Below are 27,792 nucleotides of genomic sequence, written 5' to 3'. Positions count from 1 at the left end.
CTTAACATTTCCTGCACCGAATTTCATCTACCATTTTATCATCCATGAGTTAAGGCCATTTCATAATTCTTTGGCCATCCTTACTGCTCCGAACAGTCAAACTTCGCCATATTTTTCTACAGCCCTTTTTCCAAAAGGTCATGAGCACACTGTGAAGCACATGCCTAAGCACAGATCCTTGTGGACTTCCCTGGTAATTAATTTTTTGCCACAAAATGTGATGATTTATTTCTGCTTCCTATTTCCTTTTAATCAGTTGTTTCACCATCCTAGAACCCTTCCTTTCATCCTACAGCAGCTTGCTTGCTCCAACAGCCTGGGATGAAACCTTGTCAAAAGCCTTCCTTTTCAGAAGGTCACTTCCATATTGCTGCCAGTGCTGTACACATAGCCCAGATCCTGCTTTACAGACAGCTGAAAATGATTAAAAATTGACCCTTCCTACTCTCCTGATTCTACTGTAATGCATTTTCATTCAAATTGGACCTGCTAGACCCTTCCTTCCAGTGTTCATCCACTCTCTTCTTCCCTACTGAGTGATACACACATTTAACAAGACTAAAACAAAAGATTTCTTCATATTATTTGTTTACAGAGCTTTCCAGTTCATATAAGCTTACAGTATTAAAGGGAATACAGCCACATACAAATTAGCCTGAAATCTATCCTGCATTTATTACATGTTAAAAATCAAAGTCAAATCCCACACGATGTTAGGCAATTTCCCCATCACCTTCACACTGCCACCCATACACACTGCCAGACAAAGTTTCATTAGACCTTTATTGCTTATGTGAAGAAAGCTTTAAGGAGTTCTGCTGTATACCAAAGATATACTGCAGAGGTTTTTTCATTTTTTTTTCCAGAGGGGTGGGTGGGGAGGGTGGCACACAGGCAGGACAGACACGATACCCAACAAGATTTTGTGTCTGATGAAAAGCTCCACATAAAAAGCAGCAGCCCAGCCAAGGATTTTGATGTTCAGACAACTGAAGTACTATTGATTTGGAAATGTAGCTCTTCTTACAATATACAGGTGAATAGCTCATGCCTAATTACAGATTGAAATGATTTGAAATAGCACAAGTTTAAAATATAAATGCAGAAAATCAGATAATCAGAATTTCCAATGAAGCATTCATTCTGGAGCAGATAGGTAACATCATTAACACAAATACAAACAATAGTACAGATGATTTAATTGGATTACTTCACTCCTATGAATTTTTCCAAATAAGCTCCTTAAGAAAGCCAGAAATGGAATTCAACTGTCCTCTTTTCTGGATGTTTTGGCCTATAGCAGTCAGTCATGCTCTCCAAACGTGATCTCACTGAAGCAGCTGTGTGGACACAACAAATCACATTTGGACACTTCGATCCAAGAGTGGGTAAGGACAAGCAGAGGTGAGCAGCACGCTGTCCCTCACCACTAACACCAACAGTTGCCATAGCGACAGGAGGGATCACTGGAAGAGTTTGGTATTGATCTTTCCATCACATGTTCATTGCCATTTCTTCAGAGTAGTCTTACACAATGCTACTACAACCAACACTGTCACACATACCCAAGTTCTGATGCTAAAGGGAAATAATAGTGTTGAAAAGGCAGCAGGGAATAATTAATATTACAGTTAGCCTGGGTACACAAAGAGCAAGCAGCAAATCTTCATCTTAGTGCAAGCTCTGCCAGGGGAAGACAGGATGTCAATATGTACAGGAATGTTTCACCATGCCTTCCACCTACGCTTGAAATTTCCTCCCTATTCTCCTACAGTGCAGCATCTGCCTGTTCTCAGCATTTGTAACAACATAGCAGCCAATGTCTAGGTCACCTATAGCAAAAAGTAGGATACAGTAAAGGATATTTTGTGCTTAGCTGCAAGCCTTTTACATTATGCCAGCATACTGGAGATTGGCACAGATCCAGTAGGGTAAGAAAGTCTAAGTAGACAAATATTAAAAGAGATTTTTCAGGTCAACAGTAGCATAGCTCCAGAGTCCCTCACAGCATAACTTACCCTATAAATATGGGATAACACGTTATGTGAGTATATCAGAGATTTTGGTAAAGACTAATATTGTTTCCAGTAACAATACATATCTGAGAATTGCAGAACAATACATATCTGAGAACTGAGAATTAGTTCACAATTTGCAGGATTTGACTTTGTTGCTACTACCAAAAGGCTCAAATGAAAAATATATTTCAAAGGTTTCACTTTCACAAAAAACATTCCTTCTGAAGACATGCAAAAATGGGAGAAAAAGTGTTTAAAGTATTAGATGGTATTAAGAAAGCCTTTTAAGACCACTTCCAACTGTATTTATAGCCAGAACAATTAGTGGAACATGGCCCTAGCTAAAAGCAGAAGGCTGCATGTACAAGAAATGTAGAATATTATTCTTGAAAACAAGTAGATCCATGCTTCTGCTACATGAACCCTACAGTGTCCCAGTTTTGTATCAGCATAATAACATTTCTGTAATACCTCATATTTGCATAAAGCTGATGTAATAAAGCAATAGTATGGAATGTACCCATTATCAGCAGAAACTTTAGAGTTCACAAAGTGATTAACCCCTCAATCATCTAGGTAGCACAGCCTTCAGAAAATGCATCATAGTTTCTCAAGGCAAATATAAAAGACAAAATTACAAGTCTACATCAGTAGAGATATTCCTAACAAAATTGTAACTTTAATACTTAAAAAAAACCAGATCCTGAAAAAACCCTTTAACAATACCTACCAGTTGTGTACATCAAGTTAACAGCTCCAGAATAACTCAAACAAATTATAACAGTATATGATATTTAAGGGCTCTTGGAACCCTGTTAATAACCAGTCTCCCATCATAACTTAAAGATGCAAACAGCCACGGGTCTGCTGAGGACCATTCCACTGCATATACGCTATCTTCATGTTCTTCATAGGTAGCTATTACACTGTCCTGAAGGGGCTCTTTAATCCTAAAATGGAAAACAAACACCAAAAAAATTGGTAAGGATTTGTGGACACACTTGATTTCAAAGGCCATATTAAGTGTCACTAACATCAAGATACATAAAACCCCATTTAAAGTATAAGAATGCAGTAATAGGTTCTAAGGGAATATTTTATACCTTACATTTACATGTACTTATGTTTTACATGACAGCAAAGTCAAGTCAGTGCAAAAGACCCCATTTACAGGGACAAAGTAACTCTTACTCTAAACTTCAGTGCATTTCCTGTTTCTCAGAACCTACACTAAGCATCTCTCACGCTCTAAAGCAAGGTAAGCTACATGGCATGATCTAAATGCACAACTTTGCAAACACATCTTTTCTCTCATCATGTTACATCCCATCTTCTCCCCCTTCATTGTTAAATGAATTCTTAAAATAATACACAGTCTTAGAGATACGTAGATGGGTAAGAAGTTGCAGTCCCTAAACATCCCATGCTCTCCAGAATTATGGAAGTGGATGGAACCACCGCTCTGATTTTTATCTCCCATTGCTAGAGTTACATCAGCACCAGATTCTCATCCACTATTGTATACCCCACCTCTCACTGCAGCAGTAAAGCTCCTGGTCACCTACACCATAGGAGAGACACAGAGTGCCTTCTACATTGTAAATATTCAAGAGATTTAAGAAACTCTCTGAAGTCCAAATCAAGTACTCAAGAGTCATTGATTGTACTCTGCTAACTGAGCACAGCCCCTCCTGCCTCCATTCCCAAGGCCAGTCTCTCCTCTCAAAGCACCACTACAGCACATTATTCTGTAGCTACAGGGTAGGGGAGTTTTCAGAGGATGACCTTAGAGCTCCTTTCAGCCACAGAGAATTGTCTCTGTCTGAAAAGAATCAGTCAGCCCTTCAGAGGCAGCTCTCTGCCTCCTAGAAACAGCCTTGCAGTACAGCTGCAACCCTCCTCATGGAAAGCAAAGCCAAAGAGCCTTGTGAATATCACTCAATCATTTAAACAGATGCTGCTACTACAGAAATGAAGTGTTGTTATTGGCTGCCTGTGCCCTTTCCTGCTGCTCTCTGAAAGCATGCAGTTCTGCAATCATAAAGCCTGGATGGAGCACAGTAGGATCTTCTGCAGGGTATTGCTGCCCCACCTAGCCAGCTGAGAATCTAACACTGCAATTAAAATTCAATTGAGTTTAATGAAGAAACCAAAAGCAGACTCATACTGTAGAATAGCTTCAGATATGTATTTTCAAGGATTTTTACCATTTACTTGTGCTACATTAAAGGTCAACTAACCAAAAAAGGTCACAGCACAACTAACGCCCAGTCCCTGGTTAACTGCAGTTAATTGTTTTGCAGTTCTCCTGAATATGAACTTTGATACAAAGCTACTAACAGCAGAGAGCTGACGAACACATACAGACACTTCATCTCCTGCAACGTGTTTTTCTAACTTCCTGCTAACTGACATGCCTGGTTAAGTGAAAGTTGGTCATGTCCCCAGACAGCAATGTGCTTCGTGCAGTGCTCACCCACTTACCCACAACTCCATTATTCTGAAGGTTTCAGCTGTCTCTCTGGATGAGCAGGGGAGTAATGCACACTGCACATGGCTGTCAGGGGACACGACCGACTTTCAGCTAACCAGGAATCGCAGTTAACCCAAGGCTGGATAAACAAGGACAAATAAGCTTCTAGATTACACTATTTTCTGTATGCACACAGTTGTTTCAGTGTTTCATTTAAATAATACAGCTCATCTAAATTAATTTACAGGAGTCATAAGGGGAATGAGTGTTCAGGAAACAAGCCTGTAGATGAATTTGTGTTTGGCATTTCCATTTATAAGTACAGTTTTTAACTGGGTTTTATTATTGTCTATACACTGAATTTCCTCTTTGGTATAAAAGCAAATTTTGTGCCTTCCCAGAAAAAGAAAGCATACTATTCCAATGTGGTTCTTCAGGCCAATGGCACAGCCTTGAAACAGTTATTGAGAATCAGACAATCCTTATAGAAGTGATCACTTGGTGTAAAAGAGCTAGATACTGTACAAGACAACCAGGATGGAAAAAAATCATCTCAAACCAACATGTGTCTCAGGCACAATACAGAAGATCCAAAAGAAATTGTCCATGAGCATCCTTTACAATCACGATGAATGAAAATAGATTAGCTTTTCAATTATGCAATGGGTAATGAGCCCAGAAGGATTCTGCTAGTGGAATAAAAAGCAGAATTCATTTCATGTATGTGAAAGACTGTTCTAAAAGATTTAAAAAAAACAAACCCAAAAACAATATAAGGAGCTGACTTGTTTGTGATGAGTTTTTTTTCCTCACAACAGGAATCTCTTAGAGGCAGACTTTCTTACCTGATGCTAAGAGATTTCTGAGAAAATACCTCAGATTTCTCTAATTTTGGCTATGTTTGCTTTTCTTTGTAATCCAAGAATAGGCTGAGGACACTATTTTTGTATCTATATTAATCTAGGTACTTAGAATTGTTCTGTTCCTGAGTCACACAACAATTTATGCACCCCAAATAAAATTTTACACATCTTTTACACATATTTATTTAATAAAGAATCATCTTAGATTAACAAGAAGAATAGCTGTGCAAAACCAGATATGAAATAAACTTTCTTCTATGCTACTTTAATATAGGTATAATTCACATGGTTGCCAGAACACAGAGGTATCTGTTTTTGCTTAAAAGCTGCAGGCTATAAAAACAGCTGTATGTAGCTGTATATATAGCATGCATGTGTGTACAGAACAGCTATGTATACATGGACAGCCACACTATATAGCTAGTCCAGTGTGCCACAGATGTAGGTGCTTGGCCTACTGATCCCATGATCGAGAGATGGTGCTGTGCAAGGCCAGCAGTTGGACTCAATGAGCCTTGTGGGTCCCTTCCAACTCAGCTCATTCTGTGATTCTGTGACTGTATTTGATAGCATACTTGGTAATCCCTTGTTACACCTGGCAAACTTAGTAAGCTATTTTCTTCCTTGCCCCAGATCTTCCTGACTCTTAAAATGTTTCTTTAGTTTCTTACTTTCCTATCTGTTTTGAAGATTTTATTCTGACCAGACTAAAATAGCTTTTCTTCTATATGTTCTTGCACTGCATCAACTGACAAAAAAATGCACCACATTCCCTTTGCCACCAAGAAATCGTAGTATGAGATGTGCAGTCTCTACCTACATCATGCATAAATTTCAGACATGTGCCACACAGAGCTGAAAATGGACTGTGTTTTCTCTGTAGTCTTATTCAAACAGCATGACCCCAACCAGCTTCTATGAAAGGAGAGAAGCTTTTATTTTACTAGATAACTTTGAGGTTAATTGTGTTACAGATTCAAGAAAGAAGCTTGTTCAGCCTTGGATAATTGTTTTCATGTAGAAAGCTGTTATTTCCAATTACTTCTCATGGTAACAACCACTTAAGTTTGCAGTGCTTGCAATTCTGTTTTGTCACCACAGTGTTCAATAAAATATGGTTTTCAGTCAGCAAAAATCATTAATTCCTTATCACAGTCAAAATTAAATCCTCTTTAATCTAAAAACCACTATGAAATGGAAAGGAATCAATAGAGCAGCAGCATATGCTGCAGCATCCAAAAATGAATCCTGAAAAGCATAGCACTGGATTCTAGTTTAAGCCCATGGATGCACTTTCCTTTTGACTTCAAGAGAAAATTGTTTCTGGTAAGATTAGACAACACACTACCTGCCTTTTAAAAAGCCTGAGTTCAAGTATACTTATTCTTGAACACATTTTTAATAGATAATAATTGGCCATTCATACTATTCCAAACATCATAATTTTTTTTTATTCAAAAAAAGAGCTTTCTGAATTGCTTCCCCAGTAAAACAGGAAAAGCATATTTTTATGTAACAGGTTTCATAATGTCCTAATATGAAAAATAAGTTAAGGAAGGTATACTTGCTGATGAGGGTTAAAGAAAGAAATACTACAGGAAAACCAGAAGCTTTTAAAGAAAAGAGTCCTGGAACTGAAAAGTGCTGCTGCACTACATTTTGCTCAGCTTCTTACACACCCAACAAAGTAGTCCTGAATCCTGGCATTCCCCAAAAGAGAAACTATTTAACCTGTTTTAATTAATTAGGTCTCTTGGTTGATTCCATAGCATAATCCTGTGGCTTCAGGTTTCTCCAAGACATTAATATCAAAAGCAAAATAGCATCAAATTTAACACTGCTGACAGCTGTGTGAAAATATCCTGAAAGCCTGCCTCAGCACGTTTGGCAAATACTTTTCAAAAGATCAACGCTGACAAATCTCTCTCCTGGAGTCACAGATGCACATACAAAGGTGCTACGTTAGATTGCACAGCTCATATGTAATATTGTGAAACCACATTATTTATTCAAAAATCTCTAAACTCCATTTCTATCATGAAAAGTGGATATCACCAACTTCTTTAGATAGAATTTTGAAGAAAGTCTCTTTCTACAGAGAGGGTGACCACCACCATTTTCTCTCTGGTCCATTCCAATAGCTGAAGATGTTCCCACACATAACATCCCATTAAAAACTTCATGATCTCCAGTGAGATACTCTGTACAGGAAGAACTAATCTTTTACATCTCTCAGCATTAAATATAAAATATTGAGAAGTGCTTTGTTAGATCTTTTGTTTGTATTTAAGGACATTATGGCTAACATCTATGACAAAAAAGATGGAAACATAAGCCTTCAGGAAAAACACTAAAACTGTATTTTCTGCTACAATCTTCAAAGGATAACAAAGATTATCATTATTTTAGAACATATCATCAAAAAATGTAACATAAGTGAGAAGGCAGCATCCTGACCTTAGTAATCAGTTCTGCCAGTGAAAACAGCAAACATCTTAAAGCCTGTAAATCCCATAGAAAACTAAAGGAACTGGTAGCTTAAACTGCAAAATTAAAGTTTTAGGATGGCTTCCTTTACAGGACTGATATATAAACTCAAAATGTTATTGACTATATAAATATTTTCATTGTTATGGAGGATACAGAATAAGTTTTTTCTCTTTAAGAGTAAGTCCTCCATTACCAGTTGAGCCTTGTCACAAAGTTCTGGCTACAGAACTCATGAAGAACAAAAACACTGCTCTAGACACAGCATGTACCTTGCTGCTGGTGCTCCTATGACTCCAAATATTCTTCTCATGCTGTGTATCACCAGCATACCAAACAGAGACCTACACAGTGTATAATTTAAACCTATAAGGCAAACAAACATATTGGAGTAACTGAAGAAAAGGAATCCTGATTGGCAAGTAAAGATGGTCACACTAAACTACAAGAACCTAGTAGCTTTCTTTTATTGTTAGAAAGAGCAATGTAGAGTTTAAATGACTATCAGAATAATTTAATACAGTAACATACAGACTCACTCACTAACATCAGGATTTTGGATGACCAAAGACTAAAGGAAGGATATAAGACAATCACTACCTCCATTAGGAGGAAGACAGTTCCCAATGCTCTCCTAGTATCTAACAGGGAGCTGACAGTAACCTTCAGGAGATTTAGGACTCAAGCTAGCTCAGTGTTGCAGGGAGAAAGTTCTTGCAACAACAGAGTGCAAAGCCACTAAAGGAGGTCAACGAGAAGCCTGACAAGCAATTGCATCCACAGATGTGGAATGATTCCATGTTTTGAAAGTTTTGTTCAAACTTAGGCATTGAAAATCACTCCTCATGTTCTTATCCAGGCATTTGGGGATGAAACCTAAATGAACCCAAGTTGTACTCACCCTCATCTGTGCTATTTTCATTTATTTTGTACACTTTTTTCTACCTTTGGATCAAGGTGCTAGAAACTGAACTAGTACAGCACTTCATTCTCAGTTGTGGGGTTTTTCCCCCCATATTTGAACTGCGCTTTAAATAATCCAGACTGGGGACTTGACCAGAATATAGCATAGCTGTCCTTTGGCCACATGCCTGTAGCTCTTCTCTGTGGACAACTCCAGCCTCTTCTTAGACTACCTATTTTCAACAGTGGTTTTGTGCTTCCCATGCAGAGAGCACTGAAGCCTTTCTTAATTCAGTGAAAGAAAACAAATACAGTTGACAAATTTCACAAAAACCATGCAAGCACAGCTGGCACGTTTTAGAATAAACAAAAACACAGTTAGTGAGAGCAGATAAGAATATGGCTGATAGCAAAGGAAAAGCATACATGGAAGAATCAGAAGTCCCCAAAGATTATTCAGAAGGCAGTAAATGTCCCTGAACTGCAAATAGTCAGGGGCTAGCAACATATCCAGGGGAAGTACATCTCCTTTTCCTTTTTCTATTATTTTTCCTCCTGACTACTATGAGACACATGATACATGCTAGGAAGACCTTTGACATGACACAGGGAAGCTGCCTGCTCTTACCTTTTTTGACTGATGAGAGAAACAACAGCAGCAGTTAAACAGTAGGGAAAAGACAGACTTGACTTAGAGTCTGATCTAAACCAGCAGTTAAGAGGAACCAGTAGTCACTTGATTTCAGCAAGAGATAGATCTTCATGCAACAATCCTAGTTATATTACTCATTCAAGCATGTTCTGGTCTTTAAGATGGGAGCAGACAGGCCCAAGATGTCAACAGACAAACACTGAAGGAAGAACACACTAAGAAGAAATTCTTATGAAGAATCTTCATAAGACAATTCAAACTATCTTTTAGTTTGTCTACTCATTATGAAATGAACTTGAATTCTTTTCTTTTGAAAAAATTTCTCTCCAAATAATTATTTTCAGTTGGGAACCTTAAAACCAGGCAACTACAGCAGTAAATCTGGCAAGAATTATTGAGTGGGTAGACTCATGCATAGCTCTACATGGTTGAACAAGGAAGGGTTAAAGTGACGTACTATTCGTTTTTGTCTCCAACCAAGAAATAAAGTACAAATAAGGAAATTTACTCTAAAAGATATCAAGAATTAACATGGCTTAAAGATCTCAAGAAACAGTTCTAACTGTGCAATGTTTTCAAAATATGGGGACTTTACTAAGTAGAAAAAACAATAAACCTTTGAAAATAAAACTGACACATACTTATCATTTTTATATGTATTCCAAGGACGATTTTCACAAGTGATTCTGTTCAGGAAAATAAAATGCAGAAAGAGTCTTTTTCTTTCTTTCCACTTGATATTTTAACTTTCCGAGAGAGATACAGTACTCAGTCTGAGGGGGACTGGCTAGAGACATAAGTTGTACAAATACAGGCTCTTCCTGGTGTATTTCAAGATACACCTGAAAAAGACATTCTAATTATCAGTATTTGTATGCTGTTTAACAACATATCAGATGTTCTCCAAAACAGGATAAATGAACCTTGTGAGACTATAACACTTTCCAGAAAGTCTAGAATATACCTAAGCAAAAAAATAAAAAAAAACAAAAAACAAAAAACAAAAAAACCCCAAAAACCAAAGAAAAAAAAACCACAAAAAAAAAGCCAAAACAAAAACAAAAACAGAAAACACCAAAACAAATACACCCCTCCCTCAGTAAACCATGGAGTGAAAACCTGTATTTTACAAAAGACAGTACCCATGGAATGGTGTAACAGACTCTTCACAGAGGTCTCCAGGAGGGTATCAGAGCTGAAATATTTGGCACTAGTGGTTGACTAACAAGAAGTATTCCCAACAGCTGTTACGCCCTACTTCATTTGTGCACTCAGAACTAAACAGACATATATTTGGCAACAGTTCAAGGCTGCAGCAGCTTGCAAACATCCTTCTGACTCAACTCATAACAAGGGGGCAGAAGAGGGAGCCTAAAACAAGACTTTCACAGTACCAAGCAAAGGTTACAAAAGCTAATGTGCTTTCCCATGTTTTATAAAAAACAGGTGAGCAGTTGAAAAGCACATATTTAAAAAGCAAATGCAGAATTGATACTCTTGTAGCCTCCAGGAACAGGCAAGGACTCTACATCATTACTATACAAGTCCTTCATGATGTGGTTTACATCCACCCCACAGCCATGGGAAAAGATGCATTATATTTGTTGTATTGCACTGGATGATCTTGGATTAAAAAATTCATATTCTAGAACACTGACTCATGTTTTAATGAGGCAACCTATACAGTCTAAAATCCACAGAAGTTCAGCATTCCATACTGCACAATGTCTGTCAGAATGCTATTTACTTGTGATATTTTTAATGCATTCCCACCACATTAAAAAAATGTGGTCTCTTTCTCATTTCCATTAATGCTATTTGTTTTCCATCCAGAACAGAATAAATTGCAATCTCCAGCCAAAGGTAAGGAACCAAAAGATGTCCCTGACCATGGCAGGGGAGTTGAAACTAGGTGATCTTTAAGATCCCTTCCAACACAAACCATTCTTTGATTTTATATTTAAAACACTGTAACTTGGTTACATTCTAGAAAGAAAGTATATACTGCTGATGTGAGCAAATTTTTAGGTATTTAATTTGATACTCCTTGATTTTTCAGGCACTTACAATACACGGAGAAAATCTTCTAATGAAATGTGGTACATTTAAAATAAACCTTTTCTATATATGGAGTAACTTTCTTACTTAGTATTAAAATATAATCGTTCCCAGGTCCATAGTTTAAATGAAGTCAAAACACCAAAACTATTTGGAGTAAAACTGCATATGTATTAATAAAATTAAGGTTCAAGAGCAACCGTAAAAATGCAACTAGAGAAGTAACCTAAACTTTAAGAAATTTAGCTGAAACATCTACCAAACACAGCTGAATAACTAGGGGACCTTTTTTGTAATTTCCTTATCACATCTGACTATTCTTTATGTTAAAAGATCATTCAGGAGTTAATCTGCCTGTGTCATTGCAGACAGCTTAGTAGAGCTGTCCAGAAGAGGGCAATGGAGCTGGTGAAGGGTCTAATGAGTAAATCATATGAGGAGGGGTTGAGGGAGCTGGGGTTGCTTAGTCTGCAGGAGGCTCAGGGGTGACCTTACTGCCCTCTACAACTGCCTAACAGGATATTGTAGCCAGCTGGGGGTCAGTCTCTTCTTCCATGCAACAAGTGACAGGAGAGGACACAGCCTCGAGCTATACCAGGTGAGGTTTAGGTTGCACATTTAGAGAAATTTCTTCGCAGAAAGGGTGATTAGAAATTGGAATGGGCTGCCCAGAGAGGCAGTGGAATCACCATCCCTGGGGGTGTTTGAGTAAAGACTGAGGGTGGCAGTCATTGCCAGGGTCTACTTGACACAATAATGTTCAGTCAGAGGCTGGACTCTGATCTCAGAGGTCTTTTCCAATCTAATTCATTCTATAATTCTGTGATTCACTTTGTAGGAAGGAGGAGTTTGCTGAAGATCACCATGAAAGCTAGTCACAAAATTAGCCTCGACCCAACCTCAATCTACAGAACTTCCTATATGCACATAGATACAGTTAATTTACTAAAACCCCTAAATCCCTAAATTACTAAATCCCTACAAAATTCACAAGGAAAATATTTGATTCCATACAAACCAAATGGATGGGTTTACCACATTTGCCAATACCATGCACTATTCTCTACCAAGAGTGTTGAAACCAAGCTTCTGGTTTGCTTGATCTAGGTCTGATGAGTTACTGGTTCCAGAGCAGTCAGAGATATTAAGAGCAAAATTAAAAAAAAATAATAATGTGTTTATACTTCATTTCTTCTGCCTATGCAGAAGCTCATCATTAGACTGGTAACATTTCCCAAAGGTCCTAACACATACACAGAAAATACAAAAGCATATTTTCAAATTGCAACTTAACCCAGATTATTCTACATGCTTGACTTGAAACAGAGGTCCCTTAAAGTGAATCTTTTCACCAACCCAGTGGACTTTAGGACTGATCCCCAGCATCACCATTCCCTTCCTACCAGTGAATGTGGAGTGACCATGCCAATCAGATTTAAAGAGTGTATTCCACTCAAGACTGAATAAAGAACAAAGTGGGAATTCTAACTACTTACCTGAAAGGCCTGTACACAAAAATCCTAGTCAGCAAAAAAAAATAGCATGTAAACTATTACAATGAAACAACAAATTATAAGCATCTACATAAAAGTCAGGAAACTTCATACTTCTCTTCTTGATGCTGGTCCTCCTGGTCACTGAGTTCATCATCATCTACCATATGGCCAAAAGGTTCAGAAGAAATTGATACCATATTAGACAGGATAACTCTGCTATCACTGCTTCCTGTAAGGATCAGCTGATCATGAGAATGATTGTATCTGACATTCCAGACCCTAAAAAAGTTAAAATCAGACAGAATGAGAGACTATTCATAGTAGGTAGTGCATCACTGTTAAGCAATTTTTTTAAGAGCAGCACTAAAAATTCATCTTTTCAATGTTTTAAATATGCATACAAGTAACATGCCTCATTCCAAAGACCATTTTTCTTGCCATCTTCATTAGACTTTTAAGCTTCCATGTCACCTCTTTTCTATGAGGCATCTTTAAAATTCAACAATTAAAAAAAAAAAAGAAAACAAAACAAAACCAAATCACACCATTCAATGGTATCATTCCTTGAGGGTACATGCCAATTCATTGTTGAGTAAGCCAGATAAGTACTTAAGTCCTGAATACAAAAATTTCCCTAAAGCAAAATATGTATTAAAAATAGCCTTTTAAACAAAAAACTCACAACATTCTTACAGTGAAGTTTAAAATAGATCCTAAAACAAATGCAGGACTATATTTCTCTTCAATTTTTACATTTTACATATCAAGTTAATACCAAATGTCTTATGATTGTTGTTTTATTCTTTTTCTTTGAATATACTGAAGAAAAAAAGTATAAATAATGTTTCTGTTAATTCCCATCTTCATTTCCCTTGAAGTAGCTTTAAGGACTGGATCTATTTTGCAAGAATAACTCTAACCCAAATTTTATAAAATATGAATAATTCATCTTTTCTTAAGCACTGAAATTATCAGGCAAGATTCTCTCCTTACTCCAGCCACAGGCCAGTGCAGTAGATACTGGCTCTAAATGTTATTTCAGAGAATAAAATTATTCACTTGCATATTCTGACTTAAGGACTGTGAATACATAAAAAAAGTTGAGCTGCATTACTGAACATTTCAACCATGTGACAACAGAAGGATGGATGGCAGCTGCTTTATTACTGCACATCAGGTGCAGCCCATCAGGCTCCATTTGGGAAGGCACACCTGTGTCCCAGCTGAGCCCCACGGGCCAAGTTCTGTGCTGTGCTTCTCAAAGGTGTACCCATCTCCCAACAATACTAACAACAGTTCCTTGCCAATTAGACTAATGTTGTCTAAACTCCTAATTTACAATTGCACAAGGAACACTGACATGCTGAAACTTTTCCTCTGTGCAAAAAAATGATTATGCACAATTGCACAAACATAGTTAAGTTTGCATTGCTCCTAAACGATAAAATAATTAGCTGAATAAATGATATAAGCCATCCACCCACAAAACAGCATGCAGATAATTTGTTCTACCAGTGGGAATGCTCCTCTAGTGTCTTCACTGGTTCTGTGACATTTCTTGTGTCCCAGAATTTCACCTTGCAGTCATCTCCACAGCTAGCCAGGTAGTACTGTTTATTGGGATTGAAGTCCAGGTCTCGTACCAGCTGCCCGTGTGCATTTTCTATACAATATATCTGCCTGTAAAACATTAAAAAAATTAAATGGTCTATAAAAGCTGACTGCACTCCACCTACAGAAATCTGTTTCCCTGGAAACTTGCATAATCCCCTGAGCACCCACAGACCTAGAGTTCCCATTGCTATTGCAGAGTTTAGGGAATTCCCAGTTGTTAACAACAGTGACTTGTATAGATTTCTCAGCTTGCTTTGACTCTTAGTTCCTTCCATGTTTGTTTCTATTAGGATCATCTGAAGTTAAAAGGAAATAGTAGTTCCAGATGATTCTATCACAGCTCTGTAACAAATTTATAAATGTCTGCTACTAAACCACAACAGTTTCAGGTAAGAACTTCTTCACCCCTAAGTAGTTATACTAATTCCCTATTTATGACATCTACTTCAGTAGGAAAAGCTGAGATGCAAAGGCTGCAACAGATATAATAACAGCTTTTTATTACTGCTCTGTACTGAATTTACCTTCTTGAACTCTTGCATTTATCACTAATTTACCTGTGGCCCTTAAACTACCCAGCCAGACACAACCTCATCCATCTGGATCACTTTAGAAAACATCTGTAGTACTGCTAACAACCTAGCATATCTATTCAAAACATCATGTGCCATCAGTTTGTATCCCTACCTTGCCTCTTAAACTTGTGGGTTGTCTGATTTTTCCTGTTTCCACAATGGTATGACCAGTTTTCTCCAGGCCACCAATATATCATCTAAAGTTCTGCTTAGACTTGACCATCTCCTACAATCTTCACTGGAACTTTTCAACACTTGATGAGCTTTTTGTTTTTCTTTAAATGAAAAATGTTTCACTTCAGTAAACATATTGACCAAAACTTCCTATTTCTTGTGAAAACTACATATACTTATGGTCTTCTGTCATGATCAGATAGTCTCTTGCTGTTAATACCTAACTATGAATACAAAGCAAAATTGCCCCAGAAGGAGAGATTGAAAGTTATCAGGCCTGTACTAAGCCCTGTCTTGACAGTTCTGGCTGTCACCAGTGAAATTACAAAGATATCTAGCATCAACACTCTCCTTAGAGTTTGAGAGGCTAAGGATATCATTCAGGTATACTTTCTACTAAGTATTCTAGGAGTGGAATTCAAGCTTCCACTTAGTTTTTTAGAATATGTATATGGCAAAAATACTAAGTCTCAAGCATGCTTGCTGTGGTGAAACACATCTTTCCTTCTTCACTGCACTGTGACGGTGTTCACAGGGGTTCTTCAATAAGGAAAGAGATGAGGATTTGACTCCATGTTTCAGAAGGCTTGATTTATTATTTTATGATATATATTATATTAAAACTATACTAAAAGAATAGAAGAAAGGATTTCATCAGAAGGCTAGCTAAGAATAGAGCAGGAAAGAATGATAACAAAGGCTTGTGACTCAGACTCTCTGTCCAAGCCAGCTGACTGTGATTGGCCATTCATTAGAAACAACCAAGATGGGCCAAATCAAAGATCCACCTGTTGCATTCCACAGCAGCAGACAGCCATTGTTTACATTTTGTTCTTGAGGCCTCTCAGCTTCTCAGGAGGAAAAATCCTAAGGAAAGGATTTTTCATAAAAGATGTCTGTGACATCACTGCACCTTTCACTTTTTTCTTGCATTGCTTAGACCTGTGTGTAAGGGCTTAAAAATACTGTCCATTGTATATTCAGGACTATTCACCATGAAAGACTTTATCCCAACTTAACTATTATTCTGACCATTTGATCCATTTCCTCCCCAAATATGAGTATTCTTTTCATCACTTTTCACCCTACCTACAGCAATAATACATACACAAATTTCCCACTTGCATTATAAGATTAATGCCAGACCACGTGAACATTTTCTCCAGCTATTGGCTCATATTATTCTTCTTACATATTATTTAGAATTTAGACTTGGAGTCTGAATTTTCCTGATAAAGTTCTCTCTCTAAATCCAATCAGCCTAGTGTCTGTCTTCTCTGCTTCACAAGCTCTTCTCTGATTAAGACTGCTTCTTAGTCTGGTCTAGGACTCTTCCTGACAATCATTTTTTTTTCCTCTCCCCTTCTTTGTTTGCCATGTCCAAAAGAATGTGCTTCCTCTATCTTGCAGCTATCATAACCACACTCTACAGGAGCAGCTACTCTAGCAGCCTCTAGTATTTCTCTTCACTTTGCTGGTAGGACAGTTTTCTGCCCTTGATTCCTCCCTCCTCCTTCTTTTTATGCTTCTTATACTGCTACAGTTTATACTGCCCTGGCTTTAAACTCCTACTTCTAGCCCAACTAATCATTACAAAATATTCACATAATAGACATATTACAGCCTAAATGAAGATGAGACTTACTATTGTACATACTTTTGAGTATATTGCAAACAGCTCTTTGGCATAGCCTAGTTATCAAACTGGTTTAAGGACAAATCAGTTTTTAGGACTTTTTTATTCTGAGCTTTACTTAAAGTAAATACAATAGTGGTATTTCCTTCTGTTAACCAAGCTACACCTTTCACTGAGGATCCAGACTACAATATCCAGATAATCTAGCTTTCATAGAAGTTACTCAGAGAATTCCTTTAATGCAAGATAGAGATGCTTCTTCTAATGAGACAGAGCATGAAGCAGACTTTACAATATTTAATATTCTTTCTTCAAAACACAGGCTTTGGTTAAAGATCTGCATGCTAAATGCTAGAAATAGGACTACAAAAAAAAAGCAAATTAATAAAACCCCTTCTCCTTTGTCCTCTCTTTCCACTCTTGTCTTTATAAGGCATCTTAATAAATCTAAGTATACACATTACACAAAATTTTTATGTAATTTTAGATTTTTATATTTAATTCTACAAGGCAAAGAACATGATTTTCAAACACTTCACAGGAAGTGACTTTTAATTATTGTATTTTTAACTTTCCTTCATTAAATAAATCTTTTCAGCAAAACCACAAAGACTAGCAAATAAGGGATTTATTGCTGCAACTCTGAGCTGGCAGGAACCACTGAACTAAATTTAAAGTCATCGCCCTTTAAAGCAACAAAAGTTATTACAAGACATCAGTCTTCTCAGTTTCCTGATAAATTACTATGTGCTAAGGGGATAAAGTGTACTTTTAAAAAAGCTTGAAGAGGCTTTAGTAGTCATGGCAACAGATGTGCACAACATCACTCATTTGCTTATCAAAATCACAACTAAGAAGGGGGGGGAAATGCCTTATTAGGTATATTCAAAGCTTTTATTTGGTTATGATTTTGATTGATTCAGTGATTTCTTACAACCAGTATGCTACAATCATTAGTCTAGTATAGAACACTTTGTTAAAATCAGAAGTGAAGAGTGAACTTGTGAATTGCCTTCAAAGATTAAAGTCACCTTTAAATGCTATGAATATAGTTCATAGCATAGTCAGGACTGTTGTTGAAGCATTTTCAGGTTGAATTACAAAACAGCTTCATTCAGGTAATTCCTATGTATTGAACAAATCCTTGTGAGACTAGTACATGGTTCAATAAAACTCAATATACAAGTTAGAATTGAAGCTGAGGGGGAGTACCAGAGAAAAATCTTTGTTAAATTGTAACTATATCAGCTATGCAAGCCTTTCTATTCCTTTTATAAGCTATAGGATTGCCACTTATCATTTCAAACAAAAAACTTATGCTAGTGGCAATGCAAAAATCTCCCTCCAAAGGAGACTGCTTTTCTAGAGAACAGGACTGCAAGCTGTCCTTACCTCATGCTCCGTGTGTCCCAGCCTCGGACAGCGGTATCGTTGGCCGTGGCAATCTGGGTACAATTGTGGTGTGGACTCCATCTGCCCGAAGTAAATTTTAATTGTCCTTTCCCTTCCAAGGCTGTGGAACTAGACAGCTAAAATAATGAAACAAAGCTGGCAATGTTTCTAAATGTAACACTAAAATGAAATTAGTTGCAATGAAGACAAAGCTGTTCAACAGCCTATTGCTCCAAGTGCAACAGACTACCAAATCTGAAGATTGAAGGAAAAAAAAAGTAAAGAAACAACAAATAAAAGCTAGAGCTAATTTTCTATCACTATTTTTTTAAAAGGCTTATGCAGTGTAACATATGCCAAATTATTACAAGTACTGTACTCTTCTATAAACTTAAAAAGTTTCAGATCATTGTTGAAACAGTAGAGAGACAATATGGGCACACTGCACAGATTTGTAGCTGTCACATACACACACAGACACACGTGCATTTAGCTTCATTAACAGTCTTACAAGATTTTTTTCCATGTCAAAATGCCAAATTTTATCTGTAGTAACAGAATTATGGTGTCAAAGACTCTTTTTGATAAATGTAGCAGCTTTTAAAAATAAAGAAGCCAAGGCCCAGGTGCCCATGTCACCACATACATGCTTGTGAAAATAACAGTAGATACTAGATTACAAATGTACAATCTGTGAGATAAAAAGGTTTCAGTTCCAAAACCAGGCCTGCACATCCTAGAGCAGGCAGCTCTGCATCTCCACAGTTAATGAAAAGAAGGTCCAAAGTAATCAACTTTCTCTTGGAAGTTGTATAGCAAGTTATCCCCCAATTTCATGTGAACATGGGGGAAATCAAAGCTGCCTACACTGCAAATTACTTTTACTTCTGAACACTTACTGAAACTGTTTAATAGCTAAAGAGGAACATCAAAATATTTGCATTTAATCAGATATAAAATTTACACAAATTTCAAGCAGCTACACAAACAGCAGACTTATTTGGTCATCTTTTACACAACTTTCATATTTCAAAATGTTTCATTATGAGGTATTTCACAAAAGCAGATTACGGCACGGGATCCTGTTGGATCCTAATGCAACATAAATATTCTATTTAATGGTAGATTTCTTGGCACAAATATTATGCTTTGATGGATGAAAAAGACTAAAACATACAAAATGTTTACATAAACTTTAACTGATATCAACAGAAAAATATGCTGCCAATACTAAATGGCCTACATCTATTTGTATATTGTATAAATGTTCATGTATGCATTTTGCTAAATTTTATTACTACAACTCCACCAAGAATATCATATTTCTTTAGCATTATGATTAAAAATCAAGGAATTACAATACTAGATTTTTTTTTTAAAGAACATGGAATTCCCAGCATACAAGATCATATACTGCTCATGTGTTAATGAATAACATTAACACTTTGGCCATACCTACTCCTCTAGAACAAATACTGTCTGAAAACCTTTCTACAACTCACATATTATTAATAGAAAGAAAAAGCGCTGCATAGAACACTGGACACTGGATAATAAAATTCATTTTTATTTTTTGACACATACTAGATTCCAGGCTCAACAGAATATTCATAGCTTGTGTAGGTCATTTAAAAAACTAAATAAGTTTCTTTAGAAAGCAGACTTGGCCATTCAAAGCTTAGATTGGGGGGAGGGAAGCCAATGTTATCACTGACAGTAAGACAGAACCAACAAAGGGAGTATATTTCCTCTGGTATTTAAAAATCTGCTCTTGAGATGGAAAGCATCATAATAGTCAAAACATGACTCAGGGCAGAGGGTCTTTGTCAGCAGTAGACTATACTTTCTCCAGCATTCGAGACATATATATAGACACACACACACACATACACAAACATATATATATATATATATATATATATATATAATGTGTCTTCTCATTTTAACTTTTATAATGTAAGCTACTATAAAAAGATCAAATGGGTTGAGGCCAGCACACACATACTGTGATATTTCTTAATAACATATGAAGAAAATCACCTACATGCTAGATAGGCCAATTCATCCTTGCCTTCATAAGCAATTAATAAGTAAATTGAATGACATCTTTCCTTATACATATGTCCAATTATATATAATATACAGACAAGTTCTTAACTGACTCGGCCTTCTTTCCATGTCATCTATGAACCTGAAAGCAACTGCAAGGATTTAAAGGACAATTTGGAGATAAAGAAGAAAAATTTTCATACATAAAAAGGAATTCTTATGTAATAGAAGGAAGTATACGGGTTTCCTTCCTAGACATCCAAGAAATAAAGGAAACAAAATTGGTAGCTCAGAATCACAAATGCAGGTTCAAAAACACCTTAGTTGTAATTTTAATTCATACTGAATATATGGACAGGTAAGTAAGTGCACTTTTTACCTTGAAATCTTTCCTCCACTTCTTTAAATGCAGAAAAGCTAACTACAAAAGGGAAGGAAAACATGACCTACCTGTATTTTAAACATTATTCTTGCATGAAGGTTAAGATCTGTGCTGCCCAAGGGATAAAGACATGCAGGTGTAAGGGCCTCACAGGATACTTTAGGTAAACAATTCATGGTATTATTTTATAAACACAAAATGGGAGTTACATTAAGGAAAAAGGAAAGGAATAGAGTACAACTCAATGTCTACTTTTAGACAACAAAATTATGAATTACTCTTGCAATGCACAAGGATCACACTGATTTCAGAAAAAAAGTCTAGAGAAAATGAAATCTTGAACAGCGTAAAATGGTTACTGTGGTATGGACGGATTTTACATTATTTCTAAATGCTTAGCTGGAACAATGCCTAAATCTGGTGACACAAGAAGAAAAATAGAAGGGCAGCATGATATTATACTGCACTTGCAAGACAGCAACACTTTGAGGTAAGAAAAAATCTTCTAAAAAAATTAAACAATGTAACATGATCAGAATAGAACTGCTTATGTTATTCTCAGTGAAGGAAAGGGTTTTACAAAAATAAAGTACCAAAATACGAAAAAAATCTCTCCTAGGATATCCTAGATCATGGACTGATTTCTGTGCATTCAAATCAAAGTATCAATGACTCCAACTTATTTTTGTCAAAATATGAAGGACTGAGGTTGATTTTCCTGCTTCAAAATTTGATTACAGAAGGTCTGACTTGAAAAGAGGAAAGGACAGGCACTATCCGTCAAAAAAACCCAAAACCCAACATATATTAAGTGTTAAAGGGTACACAAATTATCTAGGAAAACCACAAGCAGCATGGAGACCAACTGTTCATGCTCTCTTCCAAGAAAAGAGCTATGTGACCAAGAACAGAACAGGAAAGTACTTAGAAGAAAGATATATTCAGGGCTACACTAAGTAGACAAACCCAAGCAGACTATTTTGAGATTGACATTAAAAGGTATGAATGTTTTTCTGACTTGTTATTGACAGAACCAGAAAAGTTGATGAGGATGGTAAATTGAGTTCAACTCTGCCAACTGCAGGAAACCATGCCATGGAGTCCTTTCATAACTGTTTTTGACTCCTGAACCATCTTAAAACTATTTACCTTTTCAAATAGCCTCATCAGATTGGCAGCTCAGAGCTATTCTCAGAATAGCTAAGTAACAGAATTCACATATTTTTAAGTGCTGAGTTTTTGCATTACAGTAAGAAAATATTTTTATTCCTAAAACATAAGTTTTCTGCTTTATACTACAAAAATTAAACTAAATAACCAGTTCATCCTCTGAACTGTATTGCTATTCCTATATGCTGATGATGCATTCCAAGCTCTGCCAGCAATAATTTTCATTATTTCACTCCTACTTCTATTCTATCGTTAAGGTGACCATTAAATAAAATTGATTCCAACCCTATGAGCTGGTTCCTATTCTCATTCTGATCAGTAATTTCCCTTTTATGTTTCTTCTGACAGTTTTCTGCCCTCCTATAGTTAATCTATGTTTATTTTAGTTGCAGTAATAATGGGGTACTAAAAAATTCTCCACTGAATTCCACAAGGTATTTCCTGCCTTGAGAAATAGCAGCTATCTTGCCAAGAAAGCATCTCATGCTTATTCCTAACGTTCTCTCTATTTGGATACATCGCTTTTAACCAGATAACCTGTGAAATCTTCCCCAAAATATATTCTGCCTTGCCTGGAATGCCACTGCTTGATATCATCTGTTGTTCTGAACCAAGACCACATGAATGCTGCTAAATAATCCACAAGAAATCTAAAAGGAATATAATTATAATAGTTTGGATTAGAATGATCAAAGCCACACCTCTATTTGTCCCCTTTGTGAAAGCATATGAAAACCAGAAAAATATCTAGATTTTAATATCTCTATTTCATTCTGTTGCACTCATCTGCCATGCCAAACATACTGCATTTATTTGAGGAAGAGTTCTAGCAATTTGTTGACATCTGACCTCAAATCTGTATACAGAAATATTAACTGTCTTCTTCTCAGCAGATTCTATCCACACCTTGTGCATTGTCTGGGCTTCTCTTGGGTCCAGCTAATGATTATAAATGGCAAAGAATAGCTAATTTAATTGCAAAAGGTAATGATGCAGTAAGCATAAGATTAGTTTCACCCCAGAAGGTAATGTCCTCAAAACAATAATAAAGGGAGTGATCAAAAGGACAGGAGAAGCTTGTCTTAATGTAAATACAGGCAAATGGAACACTGTAAGGTGGAAACACGTTAGCAAAAAAAAACACTGAAAGAAAATAAAAAACAAAACCCCAAACCAAAACGAACCCAAACCAACCCACTGAACTGTACAGTAAATTACAGTTAGCAAATGTTTCTTATCCCAAGCTGACTAGATAATTCAGAGAATGAACACACCAATAATTTTATTACCAAGAAGCTCTGAATCTATTGGGAACTGTACAATTCTTCAGGCTAATTTTAATGAAACAATGTGACTTGTAAATCACAGGCAGATACAGAAAAGGAACTAAATAAGACTCTGAAGTTTTGATCACTGTAAAGAAGCAGAAATTTTGGCCGATACAAAATTTTAAAGACACACATATTTTCAGGTTTTCATTTATATTATACCCGAATTTTAGACAAGCTTTCATAAACATCAAAGTTCCATAAAGAGTAGCATTTGGTTTACCTCTTGCCCTTAAAATGGCCTATAATATGTACTTATGCTAAAAAGGGAAGCAATTGAAAGGTGTTGTAAAAACAGGAAGACCAGTGATGCACCAGTGTAATGAATACCCCCTTGCCTCTATTGCCTGATACAGATACAGTGGAACTGATCTTACTTTTAGTTAACAATGATGCTATTATTAAACTTGAACACTATCATGTGTTTTTTACAAAAAGAGAAAACAATTCCAAAACACTGACATTTCTATTATTTTAATCCTAGGCTCTTGATTTAAGTTTTAGTCACAGCATTTTTTACTTATAACAACACATGTACACACACAGAAGTACACTGTTCTAAGTCTATAGCAACATATATATTTTGTAATGATGTTCTCCCCTTAGCAATCCCTGCAGAATATTTAAGTTGACTAGTGTTGAGGAAAACATTCAGTAGAGGTAGCTTGGTGTGCAGCTGCAGTGCCAGCTGCAGACTGAGCTCTGGATGGTGGAGGGAAATGAGGCAAGGGGCTGGGAAGAAGCGCTGACCATTTGCACAACAAAAGGCACAGGGACCTGTGTCACCAGTCAGTTGACTGGACACTCAGAGACACAGCAGGAGCAGAGGATGGAGAAGAAAGACCCCAGATTTTGCTGCATAAACTGGAGGGTATAAAACCTCAGGATTTTCTTTATTCAGGGTCCCTCATGAGAGGCACCAGCCCAGACTGTTGTTTTGCTGTAGCACTGTGATTAAATGACTTAAGGGACGGAGAGGACTGAGAGACTGCTTGGGACCTGGGATGTGTGAGAGTGGGGCATGCAGGGAGTCCTGCAGGGCCCCGTAGCCCACTGGAGGTGCCCAAAGTCTCTGCTCATGGGAGTGTGACTGCCAGAGTGACTCCTGGATGGTCAGACAGGGACATTTCCCCAACACCAGCTACATCCCACTTAGTCACTGCCTGCTTGTTAGGCATGTTAGGTGATAAGACAGCAGGTGGCTAAGAGATCCCAAAAATGGACAACCTTTCATCTTAATGAACAGTAAAGACAACTTTTCTTGTAATTTACATAACCTCCGTGTAACTGCATATAAAGGAAATGTTGTGGGTTTTTTGGCTTTTTGTTGCCTTTTTTTAAAATTTGCCTTAACATGCCTCTTTTTTAATATGGCAAGACCTGATTTCTTGGCTTTAGGCTGTTCTACATCTGTTTTCCAGGCAAAAAAAAGCTCTTATTATTAATATCTCAATGAAGTCTCACTTTACATTCTGATCAAAAAATTAAAATACAAATCATGTGATTTTTAGAATTATGATATATTATGCATGCAACAATCCCTTATAAACAGGATATTCACAAAAAGAAATCACTGTTTCACCAGCAGCTCATTAGCCTACAAACACTCCTTGTCCATGGTGAAAATCAAGTGGAAAATATATTTACTACTTACCTCTACTAATGCTATCTGTTTTATCATCTACTTACTACTACTAATGCTATCTGTTTTATAATCAACCTGTTCACACAGATTTCTCTCACATTCTAAATACTACAGCAGCAAAAATTGGGGTAGAGTGTTGATTTATGGAGGAGGGTTTTACTCTTTTTTTTTAAAGAGAAAGCCAACTGTGTAACAAAATATTGCTTGTTTTTCTTTATTGCTCTTTGTAACTGTCAGCCCTATATATTTTTTGCAAATATAAAATTGCTGCAAAAAAAAGTTATTATTTTTCAGCCATATATACAAGTACACAGGAAGTTGATTTCTTAGTAAGGAGGTAATCTTTGAATATTTGAGAAATGCACCACAGTCACTTCTAGTCCTGAAAAAGCCTATGATACTGGACTTCAGCTTGTCTTAATTTTCATTACTAGAAAGTCTTGCACAAGCCTCTTAAAGAGATGCTTATGCTTTCCTCAGTCTTGTTCAGCTGGACTCCAGCTAGCTCAGGAATCTACAGATATGTGTAAGATAAATTTGTTGCAGACCAAAATTCAACATTCAAAAATTGCAAGAATTCCAGTCATCTCAGAAGTGACTAACTGGGCTCAAGATTTTGATGCATTGAGATATGTTTTCTGATAATCAAGTTTCAGTGAACTTTCTCTATCAGACTTCACTTTAACAGCAGTGTATGACTTGGTATTGAAGTAAGTATCATCTAAGAACAACTCAAAACTGCTGGAGCAGAAGACTGATTATGCTAGACAGTTATTCTCAGGTAAAATTTTAATCACAAATAATTCTTGTTTACAGTGCAATCACATGAGATACTAGATTAGATGGAAATACAGAGGATCAGTCAAATTCAATATCAAGCCTCCTGAGGGCCTGACTGTAAAATCTGAACAACATTCTTAACTTCTGCAAACAAAGGTTTTTAACAAAGATTTTGAAGTGCTCTAATCTGAAGATGTCAGTCAAGGGTTGATACATCTACTTTATTAGGTGAAGTGGTTTCTTTGATACAGAATTTCACATTTGCTTGTATTAGTTTCCTTTCATAAAAATATAAACATATAATGTCACAACTTAAATCCCCTTAATTCCTTTATCACGTTGCCTTCTAGAGGTCTTTTGTGTCATCAACATTTGATGTAGTACAAGAATATTTTACAAGTACCAATTAAAAAATACTCTAATAAGTAATGCTACTTGAAATACTGAAAGGATCTGTAAGCTGATTGCTGCTTTGAGGATAAAAATACTGATTCCCCAAATCATGCTGAAATTACAAAATTTGATAGCATCTATTCCTCTCCAAAATTACACAGATCATAATTCTAGCAATGGAAGGAAAAGAAAATGGAAATCATAGTTATCTGCACAAATATTTGTGTGATAGAGTAGGGGTTTAGTTTTGATAAAAGAATAGTATAAGGAAGACACAATATACAAAATTCTAGTAAATAATTCCCAAGCAATATAAAATGAGGAATAAAAACTCCATAAAATTTGGCATTCGTGACAATATTTCCACAGAGAAACTGATGATACACCAGAGAGCAGCCTAGAGGAAATCATAGACTCATAGAATGGTTTGGGTTTAAAGGGGCCTTAAAGATCATTTAATGCCACTCCCCTGCCATGGGAGGGAGGTTAGGATTAAGAAAAAATCTGAGAGTGTTATGAGAAAGTGGTCGAACACTGAAAATATTCATTAACATTCAAAAGAATTTCAGCAAGTGAGGACAGAACTGCACAAGGAGTGAAAGTAGGAGAAAGGGAAAATGCTAAGTTGCCTAGCAGTCTCAGAGACATGAGGACCCACAGCATGGAAGCAGTACCAACCCCAAAGTTTTTCAGTATTGCAGAAAGGTTTGTGTCTTATGCAGACATTAGGAAAGAAATACTAACTAATGCAGGTGTAATGCAGGAGATACAGACAGACAGCTCAGTCTGTATCAGGAGATACAGACTGACAGACAAGCTCCTGGAGGTAAGCTGTCAGAAACTCTCAACATCAATTTGATAAAAACAAATACTAATTTGAAGCCTTGGAAAGCAACATAACTATTGAAGTTGCAGGTGAGAAAAACCCCTCAAGTTTCTCATCTAGAGAAGGAACCCAAAGGGCTTAATTATAAACACAAAGTATTAAACTATATTATATTACGTTGTCATCTATTTGCATGCAGTCAGGTCGTATAAACAGGGAAGAGTTTATGGACACAGTGTATTGACTAAGTTGAAAAAACTGATTCTGCAGCATCCAGGAAAAGAATTAACCCTGACCTAAGGAGTTAAAGGTGACAACAGATCAATTGAATAGCAATGTCCTTGGCATAACAAGTTTCCATTTATAAGCACAGATGGAATCATTTGAAGTTTTCTATATACATTCTATCATATGGCATAATCAGACAAAAATCTATGCCAATGACACTTATTATATATGTTCCTGAATAAGACATTTTTAACAATAAGTGAAATAATATGAATAAACTGTATATTACTAAATTAAACTAACATTGAAAATTCAAAGCAGTACATAGCAAATAGAGAAACTTATGCTTATACAATCAAGAGTTGTAAATTAAATAAAGGGCTGCATGGTATTAACCAATGTGAGTTATTGCACCTACACCATTATCTGAATTCAGCAACCTTTGGCTTGACTGATCGTTAATTTTTCCACTTCTAGACATTCACCAAATCAGCACTGCTTTATTCTAGATTTCTCACTATAAAAGCAGAAGGACAGTAAGGGGAACTCTAGAACAAAGAAAACATTTACCCGCTATCAACAGGTACTAAAATACTACTCTTAAACACTCTTGAATAAGACAGTGGTAGAATATTCATTTCCCCCACCTC

The 27,792-nt window shown here is 36.5% G+C and overlaps 1 protein-coding gene across 1 annotated transcript in view; it reads right to left on the bottom strand.

Annotated features, from left to right (window-relative positions):
- Nucleotides 1-650: 650 nt before the first annotated feature.
- Nucleotides 651-27,792, bottom strand: part of EIPR1 (EARP complex and GARP complex interacting protein 1) — a 74,042-nt gene continuing 46,900 nt past the window's right edge. The window contains exons 6-9 of the mRNA XM_071441410.1: nt 18,342-18,478; nt 14,463-14,630; nt 13,062-13,229; nt 651-2,968 (exon numbers count right to left, since the gene is read on the bottom strand). Coding sequence (XP_071297511.1) covers nt 2,794-2,968; nt 13,062-13,229; nt 14,463-14,630; nt 18,342-18,478 — 648 coding nt within the window. The 3' untranslated portion in view covers nt 651-2,793. The remainder of the gene's footprint in view (nt 2,969-13,061; nt 13,230-14,462; nt 14,631-18,341; nt 18,479-27,792) is intronic.

This window comes from Agelaius tricolor, unplaced genomic scaffold, assembly GCF_023055355.1.
Source record: "Agelaius tricolor isolate 1412-34295 unplaced genomic scaffold, bAgeTri1.0.p SCAF_1, whole genome shotgun sequence".
Taxonomy (NCBI): Eukaryota; Metazoa; Chordata; class Aves; order Passeriformes; family Icteridae; genus Agelaius; species Agelaius tricolor.
The sequence above is the reverse complement of the archived record's forward strand: the minus strand, read 5'-3'. Positions and strand labels throughout refer to the sequence as shown.